This window comes from Accipiter gentilis, chromosome 30, assembly GCF_929443795.1.
Source record: "Accipiter gentilis chromosome 30, bAccGen1.1, whole genome shotgun sequence".
Lineage (NCBI taxonomy): Eukaryota > Metazoa > Chordata > Aves > Accipitriformes > Accipitridae > Astur > Astur gentilis.
Genome location: NC_064909.1, coordinates 10,439,111 through 10,455,000, shown reverse-complemented (window position 1 = coordinate 10,455,000; position 15,890 = coordinate 10,439,111). Strand labels below are relative to the sequence as shown.

The 15,890-nt window shown below is 44.0% G+C and overlaps 2 protein-coding genes across 7 annotated transcripts in view; one reads left to right on the top strand and one right to left on the bottom strand.

The window, feature by feature from the left end:
- Positions 1-15,890, top strand: part of PTPN14 (protein tyrosine phosphatase non-receptor type 14) — a 488,901-nt gene that overhangs the window by 231,213 nt on the left and 241,798 nt on the right. The window lies entirely within an intron of this gene.
- The window catches only part of PROX1 (prospero homeobox 1), a 49,849-nt gene that overhangs the window by 32,114 nt on the left and 1,845 nt on the right, over positions 1-15,890 (bottom strand). For 5 of the 6 annotated variants that reach the window (XM_049833406.1, XM_049833412.1, XM_049833407.1 and 2 more), the window contains 2 exons: positions 8,062-9,850; positions 1,435-1,542 (listed from right to left, as the gene is read on the bottom strand). In XM_049833406.1, coding sequence (XP_049689363.1) covers positions 1,435-1,542; positions 8,062-9,783 — 1,830 coding nt within the window. In that variant the 5' untranslated portion in view covers positions 9,784-9,850. Of the gene's footprint in view, positions 1-1,434; positions 1,543-8,061; positions 9,851-15,400; positions 15,576-15,890 lie in introns of those variants that run through there. The other variant, XM_049833411.1, reaches the window with a different exon arrangement.

Below are 15,890 nucleotides of genomic sequence, written 5' to 3'. Positions count from 1 at the left end.
CAATGCCAGGGAAAAAGAACATCCCCAGCTCGGTGTACCTGGCTGTGCGAACACCTAGGGGCGAAGGCCCAGGGTAGCCCCAGAGCAGGACCCTCCCGAGCACTGCTGCCAGCACTGCATCTGCCTGCGGCGGCTCATTGGAGCAGCATCGCCTGAAATGCTCCCTCCGATTTTTCCATTCCAGGTGGATCCACTCTGAGAGCAAACCCTCCACTTGGCCCGCTGCGCCATTTGCAGCTTTTTTTTGTGTGTTTAATGATTCTTGACTGGCCATTTAGCCTAGGAAGTGCCTGTATTGCTTCCCCCCGCCTCCTTTTTATAAATGTTGTCACCATCCGCTCAGCACACGGCATTGAATAAGAGGAACCTCCAAGGGCACGGCTGTGAGGGGCAGGAGCGTACTGAGATCTGCAAGCGCGTGCAACGTTAAATGAAAAAAAGAAAGGGAAAAACTGCCAAGAAACTTGACCAAAGAGAACTGGTCAGCAGAAACTGGGCCAAGTTCACAAACCTGTGGGATAATCTTCCACTAAGACCGAAAAACCCCATAACCCGAAAGTGATTAAAAGAAGGATTTCTGTAATTTGGGGGGGGGGGGGGGGGGGGGGGGGAATGTAACAAACTAATTTAAGCTAATGTAATGTTTATAAAGTTACTTAGATAATGACACCATGTATGCCATTATAATCATTAAAACCCAATCTATGGGTTTTTTAAAAAAAAACTTAGATGATTAACACAAAATCAAGTTGATGTGAAGGAACAATTACTTTTAGAAAAAAAATCAGGAGGTCCTAATATTCTGTAGAATGAGGGAGGATGCAGCTGTATGTCGACAGCTTTCATATCCTCATTTGAATAATGTGGCCTGAATCTGTCACTTTATTCATCCTCCTTATGCTCAGTGTACTCTGCATCAACAACAAATTAAGTTGTAAATAAGAGACAATCATCACTTTTGTTTTTAAGCAGCTTCTGCATGGAGAATTTCAATGTACTGTTTCTTTTTGACAGAAAGAAAGGGATTCTACACTCTGCTTATGTAAGCACAAATACGAGGAAACCAACCGAAATGAAACAATAAGGGAGCACTTGAGAACTGCTCCAAAATGTTCTTGGAAGTACATTTCTACCACCACAGAAATCGCCTTTTTTAATAGGATATCTGTAATGAAAACTGTTTAATTTACTGTAATAATTCTTACTTTGCTCTAAAATGTCAATGATTTTTTTATTTTCAATTAAAAAAAAATCACCTCTCCTCAACTAGGCACAAGCAGGGTACACCTCAAAAAGAAGAACAAGTGAACAAAGTCAACTGTAACCTTTGCGTACCCAGAAATATTATTAATCTCTAATATGAGAACATGATACCATTTCATGAGCAAATATAGCATGCAGTAAGGAGAGAGGCGGGGAAAGAGATTTTCTTACCTTTACGTCTGAGAAGTAGGTTTTCAGCATATTGGAACTTGGGTACCGGGTGTAAAAGAACATGAGCTTGGCCTTTTTCAAGTGATTCGGTGACAAGCCTTCCTGCATGTAGGATTGAATTAGTAAAGGAAAATGCTTTTCTCGATAAAGCTGTTTCTGAACGTACAGAGCTAGCAAAGTGCTCCCTTACATACTCTACAGTTCCCCAGACTACAGGAGGAAATATTAACATTTAAATTGCTGCACTGTAATTTTCTGTAAAATAGCTAAACAACGGATGTGAGGCCACGTAACTTAAACCCTGTTTTTCCTATCAGTTTGGGTGCTGGGTCTCAGGAATCTTGCAAGTTTACGGCTTGTGTACCATATGTATGTTCACTTGTTGCTAAGGAAACAAATGCACGAAGCATGTGCCGCAGAAAACTTATCGGAAGCTTTTTCTCCCTCTCCTTTAGCAATTCCAGCTAAAGTTTCTCCTTCTCTCAGTGTCGTGCCACTGGCACAAAATAAAACTAATGCATGCAAGACAATCAGAGACGCTTTATCATTTTGAGCAGTGTTTTATACAGGCAGTACATTTCACCTGTTTCATTAGTGTTGATGAATTTTAACGTCTGGAGTAACTCTCTCTAATCCCGCTGTTGCTTTGCTCCAGTGGCTGCCTTGCAAATGAAAGCGAAATTTGCAACAGGCAGAGCCCCTCTGCCACTCAATCCCCCTGCCACAAACTTGTCGCCTCCTGATTTACACAGTTAACTCCTCGGAGAACGAAGCTGTATTTGGGGCTAACCAATCGATAAATGTGGGCTAGCAGATCAATAAATGGCCACTTACCCTATAAGGCAGCCTATTTATCCTGGAAACATCATTACCTTTTAGATCTGTAAACAGAAGCAACTAAAAGAGTTCCCAAGGGAATGTGAAGCTAACCATAACAATCTCGGCTTGCTGATTTTTCTCCCAGCTTCTTGGCTCTCTTTTGTGTACTGCGTGCTAGGACGGCTCTGGTCACATCTGTGCCGCAGGCTGGCCCTGCCATTTCCTCAGCAAATTAATGGCTTTATAATTTATCAGAAATGAAGATGCACGTGGAGAAAATCAATGTGGCCCCCACAAGGTCAATTAAGGGTTCTTCCCAAAAGCTTCTCTAAGGACTGTTTCTCCTAAACACAATTGTTGAAAATTTCACTCGGTTCACACCTTACGGTGGGGGGAAGGTCAACCAAGTTGACAGATGTGCTGCAGCCAAGGTGCCTCCTCCACCTTTCGGCCGGGCGCACGTCAGCACAGAACATCTCATTCCAGGCCTCAAGACAGGAAACCCAGACTAATTTTTATCAGCAGGCTACTGATGATTAGCTAGGCTTTTTCAGCAGAATTCCTTTTTCTCTTAATTCGTGCAATCTACTGAAACCCTCTCCCTTTATTTCAGTTACGAGGTTCATTTTTAGATTGGGAAAATGTAGCATTTAAAAAAAAAAAAAGGCATCGACAATATTAGTTTAAAAACCTCTTATTATCTGGAAGTACATGGAAAATGGCTCAGCTGAACTTGCATTTTGTTTTAGATGCTTAATGATTACAAAGAAGATAATTTATGACTGACATACTTCTTGTGCCAAGAGAAGAGTTGAAAGAACCTCCAGTTACCTCCATTAGACTGATAGAGAAGTCTAAAAGAGCATTACACTCTGCAGTGCCATCTGTCAAAATACGTAAGTGAAATAATAGTAGCAAGCTGTCACCTATTGCTTAGTGATAAGAGTTTTAGACAAATCAAAACTTCTACGCCAGAAATCCATTTTGTTATGCGATCCTTTCAGGAAAGTGGGGGTCCAAAGGGGAACTCCAATAAGTAAAAGAAAAAAAAAATACTAAGTCTCCTTAATTTGCAATTCCTCTGACGCTGACAACATGTTAATATCAGGTTTGGTGTATATTCTCTTCCAATGCAAGCTCAAAGATGGACTTAAACTTTAAAAAAAAAAGCTCTCATATTTGCTGGATTTAAGCATATTAGACAGTTGTCTAAGCATTTGGATTCCTTCTGCATTTAGGATTTTTAAATATTTTCTGCTCTAATGCCAGAGGATATTGATATTGAATGAAACATGTATTAAAAGATGTTCTGAGACTCAAATTCCCAGAAATCCATTTTTTATTAAAATTATACTTGTTCTTAAGCACTTGGCAGCCTTAAAGCGATATCAAATATGCAACAAATCTGTATATCTTGATCCTAAGGTTAACGCTTTACTGTGATAAAAGATATGATCTGTAATAATCTAGCAAAAAATAGTTAATGACAGACTTAAGAGCTAAGAATTAGATAACCCATTGCTATTTCAGAAAAAAACTGAACTGACCAATTGCTTAATTTCCTTTTTAAGTGCTTGGGCTGAAAAGCAACTGTTCTTCCAAGAAAGCACTAGCTGTTTCCAGGATACTTACACACGCACAATGACTCATGATGAAATAGATTCAGTAAACATACAGCTGTACCGAACACGAGCTAAGCCCCATTCAAGGCCAGGAAAGAAAACGAGCACAAATAAATATTAAGGAGGTAAAGGGAGGAGGGGTGCCGAATGGAACGCAAACAAGCTCTGTCCCAGCAGCTCGTGTGGCTTGCCTCAATTCTCTTAGCTATAGCTTTGTGAAGACAGATGACATTCAATTCTATGGGTAATGCAAAATAGACAATAACTGCTGAAACTTGAGCCAGCTGCCAGGTGTAAAAAAAAAAAAAAAAAAAAAAAAGGGAAAGAAAAAAAAGGAGAGAAAGAAAAGATGATAAATCCATAAATTAATGAAAGACATCTGCTCAGGAACATAAAAGATCAGAGTAACAGTGTACTGCAGCTGAACCTAAAGCAGTGTTCAAACAACCTGAGAGTCTCAGCGTTGAGCGTTTACATAGTACAGCGTAGCCTCACCTAACACAGCAGCAGCAAAAAGGCAAAACCCTAAGAAATAGGGAGTGAAAGACTGGGAATGAAACATATACACGCTCTTGTGTGTTTTAATTGGAGAAGCACAGGGGTGGCATTGCACAGCACTTGACTCATTTGCATTTCAATCCTCCCAGGTAACACTCCTCTTTTGCAAAAATATTTTTCAGTGGAGATGATCTTTCACTCCTGTTACTCTCAGCCTGAGCTCCCACAAATGCTCTAACAGGCTTTTCTAGCCCACACATGTACTGAGCTGAAGGAAAAGAGGAAAGAATAGGCTGTATCAGGTAAAAAATCTGCACTAGCAAAGCCAAGAGTCTCCTTAAGTTACACTTCAGGTGCTTTTAATCAGCAAAGCTCCAAATAGCTGTATCTTAGAGCATCTTCAGGACCCTCCAAAGAACGGGCTGGCTGGAAAGTATTTGTTCATCACCCAGGTTTTATCAACAGCACAGAGTTACCCAGCTTGCTGTACAATCGCTCATTTTTTTTTTAAAGTTTAATTAGTTTAATTCTAGTCAGATGTAATAACTCCTCATTTCAATATGTTGTAATTCACTAATTATAGCTTTCACGTATTGGGACTGTGAAACTCATTCCAGTTGGATTGGAATTCTGTTTAAAAATAAATAAAATTGTAGAAAGTTTCACCAATGTTTTAAAGCCCTCCTGCCAGGGAGAGCACGCTAAACTTCTTCACCTTTACAAACGTCTTAACAGCACACGAACTACTGTTGTGCTTCAATTTTGATCTATGCAAATGTTTTGGGACTGAACAAGGCTATTTTTCTTGAGATGCAAAGAGGATGCATGACAAAGGAAGACCATGCAGAAAAACAATTCGCTGTCTGTTTCTTTTGGAATTTGAATAAAACTTAATATTTGATTAAACAGATTAGTTTGCAAAGATACAGACTGCATTCATGACCAAGATGGGAATTCATGCTGCAGGTGCATCTTATCTTGTTTAGCAACATACGCAAACATTAACCATTTCCTTCTGCAATTCAGCAAAGAACTATCAGATACATTTTATAGGCATTGGTTAAAAAACCAAAAAGAACAAAACCCCCAAACCCAAAAGCCAGGCTAGTTCAGTGTTTTAGCTTACTACTAAAACCTGAACTTGGCTGTATCTGCTAGTCTTATGTTCTCATCCTGGCTGTATTGTCCAGGAAAACAGATGTTGCTTTCTGCAGGGAAGAAAGATCTGCTTCTCTCAAGAAATATATTCCCTATATGTGCACATTCAACCATGTAAAATAAAAGCACCGCAACAGAATCGACCACAAACAAGCCAACCTCCATACTGCGCCTTTCCCTGGAAACTGTAAGCTACCTGGACAAACAAGCCACTGCTAGAAAAAAACATCCATCCCCACATCTAAGCCGTATACCACAGTACACGTTGAGCAGAAGTGCTATTGAATAAATCTGTTTGTCCCAACAGGTCTGTACCTAAACCCAAATCCAACTGCAGCCTGCAATAGCATCTAGGTGGGAAAGCCAGAGAGCTTTCACAATGGCGGGGAAGAAGCGGGGCAAGGAAGACGGAAGGGAATCACTCTAGCACTCGGCGTTTCCCCTGGCTAAGCCTCAGCATGGCAGGGGACTCTTGCACCCCTGTTTCGGCAGAAGCAACAAGCTCCATTAGCAACCGCCACCGAGGATGAGCAGGAGAAAGGGGAAGAAATGGCAGGGGCGAGGCAGGGATGCTCCACAGGTGGAGAGGATCAAGTGCAGCCCTAGAAGTCCTCCCGGTTCACACGCTTGGCATTTTTCACCTCTGCTCACTCCTCTCCCAGGATGGGAGATCTACATTTACACAAAAACAATTAGTATGCCACTGTACCGTTTGGTAGAAATTACTTAATTGCCCTGGCCCGAGTCTTGCCCTTGGCTGCCACTCCTGTTGACCTCGGGACTGCTTTCCGAGCACCGCAGCTTGCATTTCAATACGCGGGAGAGATTTTCAGTTTGGAACTCCAAAAGTAACTGGCGGTAACTGTGAGTGATGCTGCCTTTAGACCGACTCCTCTGTGTTGCCATACAGTGTATATGGCAAGAAGACTTCCGTGCTACCAATGCAGCAGAGAGATCCTCTTTTGGGAAAGACGTCCCTCAGACATCATGTCCACTGCCAGCTGGCTCTCAGAACCACCAACAGCTAAGGAAGGTGTTTTCAGACCGGGAACACTTCCCCCTGTGGAAACGGGACTACTCATACAGCTCAGACAGCAGCGATTCTTGACTCAGGCTTCACCTAAGTTAGATCAAAGACTTGATGGGAAGTCCAGGTAACCAGCGGGTCTCGAGCCCTGCCAGCACCCTCCTGAGGATGTAACATGTCTACAGAAACTGTGGCTAAATTAATCTAAAACCACCAGAGTTATTAATCGTCTAGAAGATACCCAGTGATGGGGCACAGCCTTGAGCATCTGCCTTCACATGATACTCCTGGAAAGGGAACAAGTTCCTCAGCATCGCTACCATCACTCAGGGAGGGGCAGAGTTATTCAGTCGCAATTAGTTTCATCAACTTGGGAATGAAATTAGCTGCATCTAAAGCTCTGTGCTTGTGCTACTGCCTTCTGCTGGGGTCTTGGAGCTGGGAAAAATCGTTAATCTACCCTTCATGCAAAATCTTCAATTTTAGCATCAGGCAGACATGGTATTTTATTCACTTTTAATACAACTGTACTTGGAAGAAAAATCTTTTGACCAAAAAGCACATTAGGAGAAAAGATGGAAGGAGTGGGAGGTGTTACTGCTAAAAAAACAAAAAAAAAATAAAAATAAAATCTAGTACTAGTTTCCAGGAAAAAAAAAAAGAAAATATCACTACTATGTCTGGATATGCCTAAATAAAGGCAGAGATGGATTTTTGTCTCTAACTAAAGCCTGCTATTGAGCTAAAAAGAGATTTTGTTGTAATCTGTTTTTTAAGCAGGGGAAGTGTCCTGTAAATTTAATACAGCTGAAGTTTTATATTTAATTGTTCTCTCTAGCTTTCCAAAATAATTTGCTTTGTGTATGTTAGGACAAAAGATTTCTGTGTATGGCTGAACAGAGGTTAATCATGCATAGCAGGCAGCTGCACAAGGGCTGAGGAACAGACCTCTGGGTGGGGGAAAGAACTTGATGCAGCCTGAATATATCAGTACCTGTGTCTTTTGTGCTTCGTTTCCCTTACGCACTTGAGAGCTGAAGGCTCACGAATGACCGGACTGTGGCTCGCTGCGAACCCCAGCCACGACACCATTAACACGGGGTGCGCGTCGACCTGGCAGGGGAGGGAAAGGAGGTGGCTGTGGCTCGAAGGGTTTTCGTCCGAGGGCGATGCCCCCTCGATCACCTCCCCACCTGGGGAAGCACCTGCCAGCCCGGGGAAACGCGCTGGCACCCAAGTCGTGGGCTCGGCTCGCTTTCCGACCCCACGGGACGGTCTAAAAGGCTCGGGGAGGGCCGGTGGCTTTTTTCTGTGAACACCGTTGCTGAAGGAGCGCCGTGAGTCAACACCCGGCATTTTATTTGGCCTCACGAAGCCCCCCACCTGCTCCCCCGGGAGCGCCCCGCTCCCCAGCGCCCAGGGGAAGCCCCGGGGCACGAGCATGGCCCCTCGTCCTCCCCACCGGCCACCACCGGCTAATCGCTCGTCTTTCGAAAAGGATATTGCACTTCCTGAATAGGGCGAGATTTCGGACATGTCTTGCAGGTCGCCGCACTCGGACTTTATGAGGGACAAGGAGAGGCCCTCGGCGGCGCTGGGAGGGTGGGCCGGCGAGCAGGGGTGGTGGTTCATGTGGTGTGACGACATCTTGGTCCTCAGGCTGGTGGTCTCCCGGGTCAGGTCGAGGGATTCAGGGGAGGCGCGGTCTTTCCCCGGGAAGGAGGCCGATGGGGCACCCAGGGGGCTCTGGAAGGGGTAGGCCATGAGGGGCAGCGGGAAGGGGTGGCGGAAGGAGGAGGTGGAGAAGCCGGCGGTGGCCGAGAGCGGGGACTGGTGCAGGGAGGCGTGGTGGCCGCCGGCCGGCGGGGCCGAGGCGGATTGGTCGGAGGAGTTTTTGCGGACGACGAGGGGCAGCGCCTCGGTTTGGTCGGTGGCGCCGGGCATGGGGACACTGCCGAAGGTGTCGAGGGGGTTGGGAATGATGACGTCCCCAAAGCACTGCAGGCGCTGGTTGGCCGTGTGGAAGTTGTGGTTCTCCCCGTTGACAGCGAACCTCGCCTGCGGGATCTGGAGAGGCGGGAAGACCTGAGGAAGCTGGCGGGAGGGCTTGGACGAGAAGACCTTGACCACCGTGTCCACAACTTGCGACATGGCGGTGTTGAGCTCCTGCTTCAGCGTCTCGGCCAAGTGTTTGCCTTCGGGGTGGAAGGCATTCGGCCCTTGCTCCTTCTCCTTGGGACCTTCTCTTTTGGGCTTGTTCTCCGCAATCTCCTGCTCCCGGATGAGGGCCCGCGCCCGGTCGATGAACTGCCCCGGGTCCAGCTCGCACATCTCGTTGTCCGACCTGCCCACAGAGTCACCGGCCCTCGCGTCCATGGTTTCAGAGCGCATGCTGTCTTCAGACAGGTTGCCATCTTCATCATTTTCGGAGTCGGTGCTGTCGTAGATCTGGTAGAACTTCTCCTGCAGCTGGCGCAGCTGCTTCTGCATGTCCTCCAGCTGCTGCTTCAGCTGTCTGCGCTCCTCTCGCTTCTGCTCTTTCCTCGCTGAAACCAGCTGCTGGAAACTCTGCTGCTGCTGTTGCGGCAGCTTTTGCTTGCGTTTGTTTTCTCTGTAACTTTCTCGGGGACTCACAGACTGCGGAGCTATTTCTCTTTCGTTTTCATTGCCCCTTAATGCCACGCTGGGGGAATGGCTCATACCCCGAATTATATTCTCAACCCGGGCGCGTTTAGCTCTCAGGTGCTCGTCGCATAACCGATCCACATCAAAGTGGCTCATAGTCGGCCTGCCAAAAGGGGAAAGACACTCTTGGGGGCTGTCTCTTGAAGAGTTGCTGCATACATCCTCCTGATGTACTTCTGAGCCTGTACTAGAGAGACCGCTGGCTTGGAAACTGGGCTCCGTGCCACCATTTTTGTTCATGTTATTTTTCAACAGCTGGGAAATTATGGTTGCTCCTGGAAAAGGCATCATGGCATCTTCATATGAGTTCGCCCTCTTCAGCAGCTTGCGGAGTACATTTGACTTTTCCCCATCTGCATGCTGCACCACTGAATACTCGACATCCTGCTCTGAACCTTGGGGATTCATGGCACTAAAAAACGTTGCTCTTGCCTTTGCAAAAAATGCAGATGCTGTCCCTACCGTCCTTTTCACTCCAATGTCAACTCTTCTTCTCTTGGTTTGCCTGCTTAAGAGGGCTGTGCTGTCATGGTCAGGCATCACTGGACTGTTATTGTGCCATCTTCAAAAGCTTGTCAGCTGGGCTCAGCTCAAGAATCCTGGGACCCTGGCCAACAGAACAAAAGGACTGATGAATCATTTTCTTTAAATTTCTCCAAATTTCCTGACCTCAATCCTGAATAAAATGCAAAATGCATAGGCTCTGGGATTTATGGCACATTACAATTATTGCAATTTATTATGCACTCTGCTTGAAATGAAACATTTTTAAATATTTCTGCTCCACTGGTTTAAGATGGATTAAGATTTAAAAAAGCAAAAACTGCTTAAGCACCAGTAATATGATTCTCTTGCACAAATGCCTAAAATGATACTGTTTATCTTCAGAAGAAAGAGTAGATTAGAAGAACACAGCCTCTGACAACCAATTGATTAAATTTAGGGCATTGAGATACATGTTACAAAAGAAGATGAAAGTACTCCTTATTTAAGATTTATTGTTAAAACAAGAAATTGTATAAAATTTGGATTAAAAAAATTCAATTGCGATGTAAAAACCATAATTGTAGTTTTGCTTTTTAAAGAGAGATAAAACTGGTAAATAAACATTCGAAGGTCAAAACAACAACTTTCACTTAATTGTAGGTAGGATAGTATGTATGTATGTGAAAGGCAAAGAAATCATAGACGCATTTAGGCTTACACTGGGGAAAAAAACCCCTCTCTTAAATCATTAGGGAACATTTATTCAGCAAAGCAAAAATGCATTAAAATATTTTATGGTCAGGCTTATAATATTTACAGAGATGTGATCAAATAAAGGCCAAAATGTAGTTCATTAACACAGCCTCGTATGTACGAGTGACTAGCCACGACAGTGTTTTGATTTCCCCACACATTCCTTCCCTTTTCTTAACTTACATTCTCCAAGCAAGCCCTGCTACTAAAGGCTGAAGATTCTGTATTTCGTACACTGAAATACCTGATGTTAAATTTTTTGCATAGCAGAAAAGAGGCATGTTCAGTGTCACATCTCTCTGCTTTAGAAAAATCCCCAAGAACAGTATCTCAAATGGCCAGTGAAGCCCTTCTTACACATAACATTTTGAATACACAGAATCTTACTTCCTGTGACATGCAGAAAGGATGAGAAAAAATATGGAAAGATGAAAGAAATAACATCAATCAGCTGCGTGAGAAAGGAAGATACCTTCTCTTTATATGAACTCTCATTGTTTCCCAGGAACACAGCATAAAAAGATAACACACTTCCTTGCATTTTGTAAAAGGCTCTTGACATAATTTGTGACTTATTAACTAGTGATGCTAAACTCACATTGCACATAAAGCACTAGGCACTCTTTCCTGTTTCTTAAAATTTAACACTGAGGAAAATTAAAATATTTTTCATGAGACGCTTATCTAATATTAAACTTTACATTTGCTTAACAGAGCACAATCTTCACAATAACAGGGTATATTGCCAAAGGCAGCATGCAGACTTTTTGGAATTGCTCCCATCTCTTTCGGTTCACCTGTAAAAACATCTACGTGCTCCCTAGGACTGCATCTGTGGCTAGTTTTAAAGAATGACTATCCATGCAGATAGGCATAATTTCAGCATGAAATAATCTGTAAAATCAAGACAGTAGTCAATGCTTAGTTTGCAACCAGGATGAAAAAAAAAAAGCTTTTAATACTTCGAAACATCATGTCTATTCTGCAGCCTTTGCCCACATATTCTGGATGTACTAAAAGAATTTTCAGAGATTTCGTGTCAGAGACAGTTATGCTAGGGACATGATGTTTGTTTACATTACTGGCTCCTTGCATACAGGAAAGCAAAGAATGATAAAAATTAAAAAAAAAAAAAAAAAGTGTCATGAATTCAGATGGGAAATCCAGAGCCTTACACTGTTATCAGGTCACTGTCTTCACAGATCATTCCTTATCAAAAGGCACGTTAAGCAAATGAAGTTTGGCTACCTCACGATAATAATGAGATAACAAGGAGTTCTCTTGCAGGGGCCCAATTCTACCACCTGCACACTAGGCAGCATCCCACCCTGCAAGCAACTCCCCTGGAGTCCAGGGATACCAAAATCCTGTTACGTGCAAGTGGTAGGATCAGGCCCCGCTTGGCAGTGCGTGTTGTAAAAGACCATCTCCTGCTTTCTCTCCATGAATGCAAATGGAGTTTTTCAGAGGGCAGAATCAGGCTCTTACAATTAGGTCTTCATCTAAAAAATATCCGAGGAGCTGGGATTTCAGAAGGACTGGGTTTGTAAATAAACGGCCAAGTCCCCAGGGGGTGGAAAGGGGCGACCACCACCGGAGTTTTTAAGCAGGTGATACTGGCACAGAATAAACCAGGGTCAAGGTTGACCTTTCAGTCTAGTGGTGTGCGTTTGAAAGCGATATAAACTAGTCACAAGATAACTGAAAGAGCTCTCGCTTACTGCATGTAAGATATTCTAAAGGCATTCTCCATGAAGATAATACTTGCCAATAGGAAAAAAACCACCCCACCAACACCGAAAACCTTCAGGCTTTTCCTTCCTCTTCTGTAGTCAGTTTATGCTTGATTGAGATCCAGCAATAAGTTCCCAGACTCACACCAAAAACCTCATGTCAGGTTTCAAGTTTTGCACGTTTCCCAGCAAATTTGAGGTGCGTGACCACCGTTTCCCTCTCTCTTGCCCAATCCCAACCAAGGACACGCATGGGGAGGGCTTGCTGTACCCTTGAGTCAGCAGCTCAGGAAATAGGCTGTCCTGTGCCAGGTTGGAAGGTCATTGCCACTCATCCTTCCTCCCCAGTGTCCATTTCCCTCTCCCCGAGCCCCTGTACCAGCAGCTGCTCGCCAGCCCATTCCTGCCACTGCAAACACGCGGCAGGAGGTGCTCCGGAGCAATGCCCCCTCCTTCCCTCGCCGCAAGCTGAAAGCATCGGAGTTATCATACACTTAACCTGGGTATTAAGCAACGTCTCCCATTTGCCCTGGTGTTATCCCCAGCCTACAGACTGCCAGCTTTAAGGCTTACGTGCCTTTCGGCTTAAATATGCGAAATAGTTCTACTGTAGCCTGACAAAACAGAACGGGTATTGAACGGCCAGTTAATATTTCGGTCTCGGAGGACCAAAACCAATTCACACCTCAAGGGAAGTGGAATGGCACGTACAGCGGGACGCAGAATCCCAGCCACGACAGGCAGACTTCGAGACTGGTTAGATTAGAACTGAATAAATAAGGAACTCTCGGGAGAAAAAAAAAAAAAAATTAGGAAGTTCGTGTCCTTTACGCAGTACCAGTACTTTGGCTGCGCATTGTCTCAAAACTCCGCTTCATACACCTAATGTCTCTATACAGCTATCCAGAAATATCTAGTTAGAAAGATAGCTTAGGTTGTCAAGATCTATGTAGAAACCTTCAGAAGCACCATTTCTTTCCAAGTTACAGAGTTTTAAATTTGTGAAGGTTAAATTTGCTTTGCACGTCACTTTTGATACTCCTTGCGTGCCAAGTGTAGTTTATGTTAAATTTACCCTCCACATCTCAAGCCTCAACTCGCACGATGCGGCTTTCTCAGAAACCAAACATTTTCCATGCCCATGTAATTAAAAACCATACCAAGGGCCTCAGCACTTTCTAAGTCCATCCATAAACATAGCTGGCAGTATTTTATTTACAAATTTACCTTCAAAACTTTTGGTTAAGGAGATATGATTAAAATGTAGCTATGAACAACCTCTCAACAGCACAGCAGCTACAGACATGGGTTTATTTCATATCCGTTTGATATGCCTTGACATTTTAACTGGAAACAGATTAATTTCTTGGTATCCAAGAGTTACTGTTACCAAACCCTTGGCTAGAACAGTCTTTAGAAAGGAATACGATGTCAGGTATTTAACCGCACTCGTTACAAATAAATCAATTTCTGTAATCAATTTTGTTAACTCATTTTGGATCTACAAAGATGCCGATCATTTTCTCCTAGATTAATTCATACACCTACGAGCTGCAAAGGAGATGTAAATTCAAACTCACCCTCCTCAGCCACTCTGAAGGACCCTAGCCTAACCTAAACAGCCATTAAATACGCAGCAGAAAAGTGCTAAACTTGACGAGTATTCATGGATGAATTCAAGGAGTTATCAGTTTGTAGAGCTGAAACTGTTCCTATCTTTTCACAAGCCGACTACTTTCTTTGGTCCAGCGTCTGCCTGCTTCGTGTCAGCCCATTATGCCAATACCACACAAGAAATTTAACATGCTTCTGCTAATAGAAATATTTAGATCTTTCACTCTAAAGCGCTACACGGGGTATGGCTTGGCCAGAATCAGCCAGGAAGGGCGGGATGAAAATTATTCCAGTCAACAGCATTTCATGCACAAAACCACAGCTAAAATCCGAAGAACAGATTACATTTATTCTCCATAGATCTGTTCAGCGTTAAAATCACGTCAGCCACTAATGAGAAAGTACTACCTTTTTGCACAGCTCTGACACAAGTTTTCTTGGGAGAAGGGGTTATCTAACGCCCTTAGCTGAGACATGTAATCAAAGAATTTGAAACAAGGCAGAAAGGATGAGCAACTAATTGTGCAGCAACAACTAGTTTATTAGGATTTCTCCGTAAGGAGTAAAAATTAGAGCCTGACTCGCTTCAAAATTATGCTACCTGCTCTTTAGCCTTGAAGAAAAAAGCCACCCTGGTTTTGTGAACCCGGTGATACCCCGGGCCCAATCCAGCAAGGTATTCAGCAATTCCCGTGAATGCCAAACCTCCTCAATGCCCATCGACTACCGTGAGAATTGACAGAGCTCACTAACGGGAGGGATTCAGCATCTCATTATTTCAGGCCTTTATTTTGGGGAGATGCAGGCCCCTCCATCATGTAGCCGCGCTCGACACTGCTTGAGGAAAGGGATTCTTTGAATGAGGAAAAGAAATCAAGCTGCTCAAGGTAGAAAATTGAAAACATTTTCCCTTTCTCAAGCCCATTTGGTCCTTGTTATTTCACTGATCGTGAAGAAAATAACTCACACGGTCTCTGTGCAGAGACAAGACTGAAACGTTCGCAAGATTCCTACTATGAACTCAGCCCAAGTTTTCCAAGCTATTCTTTTGCCAGGCTACACGATGCCGTTAAATCACAATTCTTGAATTAGTTAATCTAGCAGTTAGGCTGCACTTTGAGACAGAATATATCATTATTTGGAGAGTACAAATTGCAGTATTTACAATTCTGCCCTGAATAAAATTAAACTCCAATTTCAAAATGTGTCCATTCTTACGACGATCTTAATTTATCAACCGATCGTAAAAAAGACAAGTCATATAAACTGAGAGGCCTCAGAGGTCAGCTGGCAGGGAAGTTAACAGTATATACTGACAGCGCCGTTCAGCGAATGCAAGATACTTTACAGAATAATTTAATAGGGAGCTGTTAGCAAAAAGTATATCCATTGTACTTTTTACAATGTATCAACTCATGAAATGTTGATACTCTGCCTACCCTTGAGTATTAATAAACATTTCACAGTAGGCGATATTGCTGCTAAAGGTAAGCTCTGGACAAAAAGCAGATAAAATAAATGCAAAATGAGCTGCAGCGGTCGTAAACTTTACGTGATTGATGGCAACTCACGGAAAAACTGCGAGAAGGAAGACGTAAAGGGTATGTGCCACATGCAAATCTACGGGTGAGGAAACTGCCTCCGCATAATTCATCCCGCGCGCTGCCAAACCTCTACAGACGATGGAAGTGACAAATAATCTGGGCTTTTACACCTCGCCGTGACACGGCCGTGTTTCTGCACCCCGCGTTACACAACGCCGGACCTTTCCGCCACCGAGCAAAACGGCCCTGGATGAGCGGATGCGCTTCCGCGTGCCCCCCGCCCGTCCCCAGACCCGGATGAGGGTTTTGGGGTGACGCTCGCCGCGCAGCCAGAATCACCGCGGCGTTCGCCGCGACCGCTCGGGACCCGTGCGAAACTAGCGGGTTTCCAAATCCTCCCCCTGGCAACTTTTGCCCGACGTTCAAGGGCACCTCTAGTCCGCAGCCGTTTCCCCTGCCAGCCGTGATTGACATCTCCTACTTTGTCAGAGATATTAAGTTAATATCCTCCGTATCC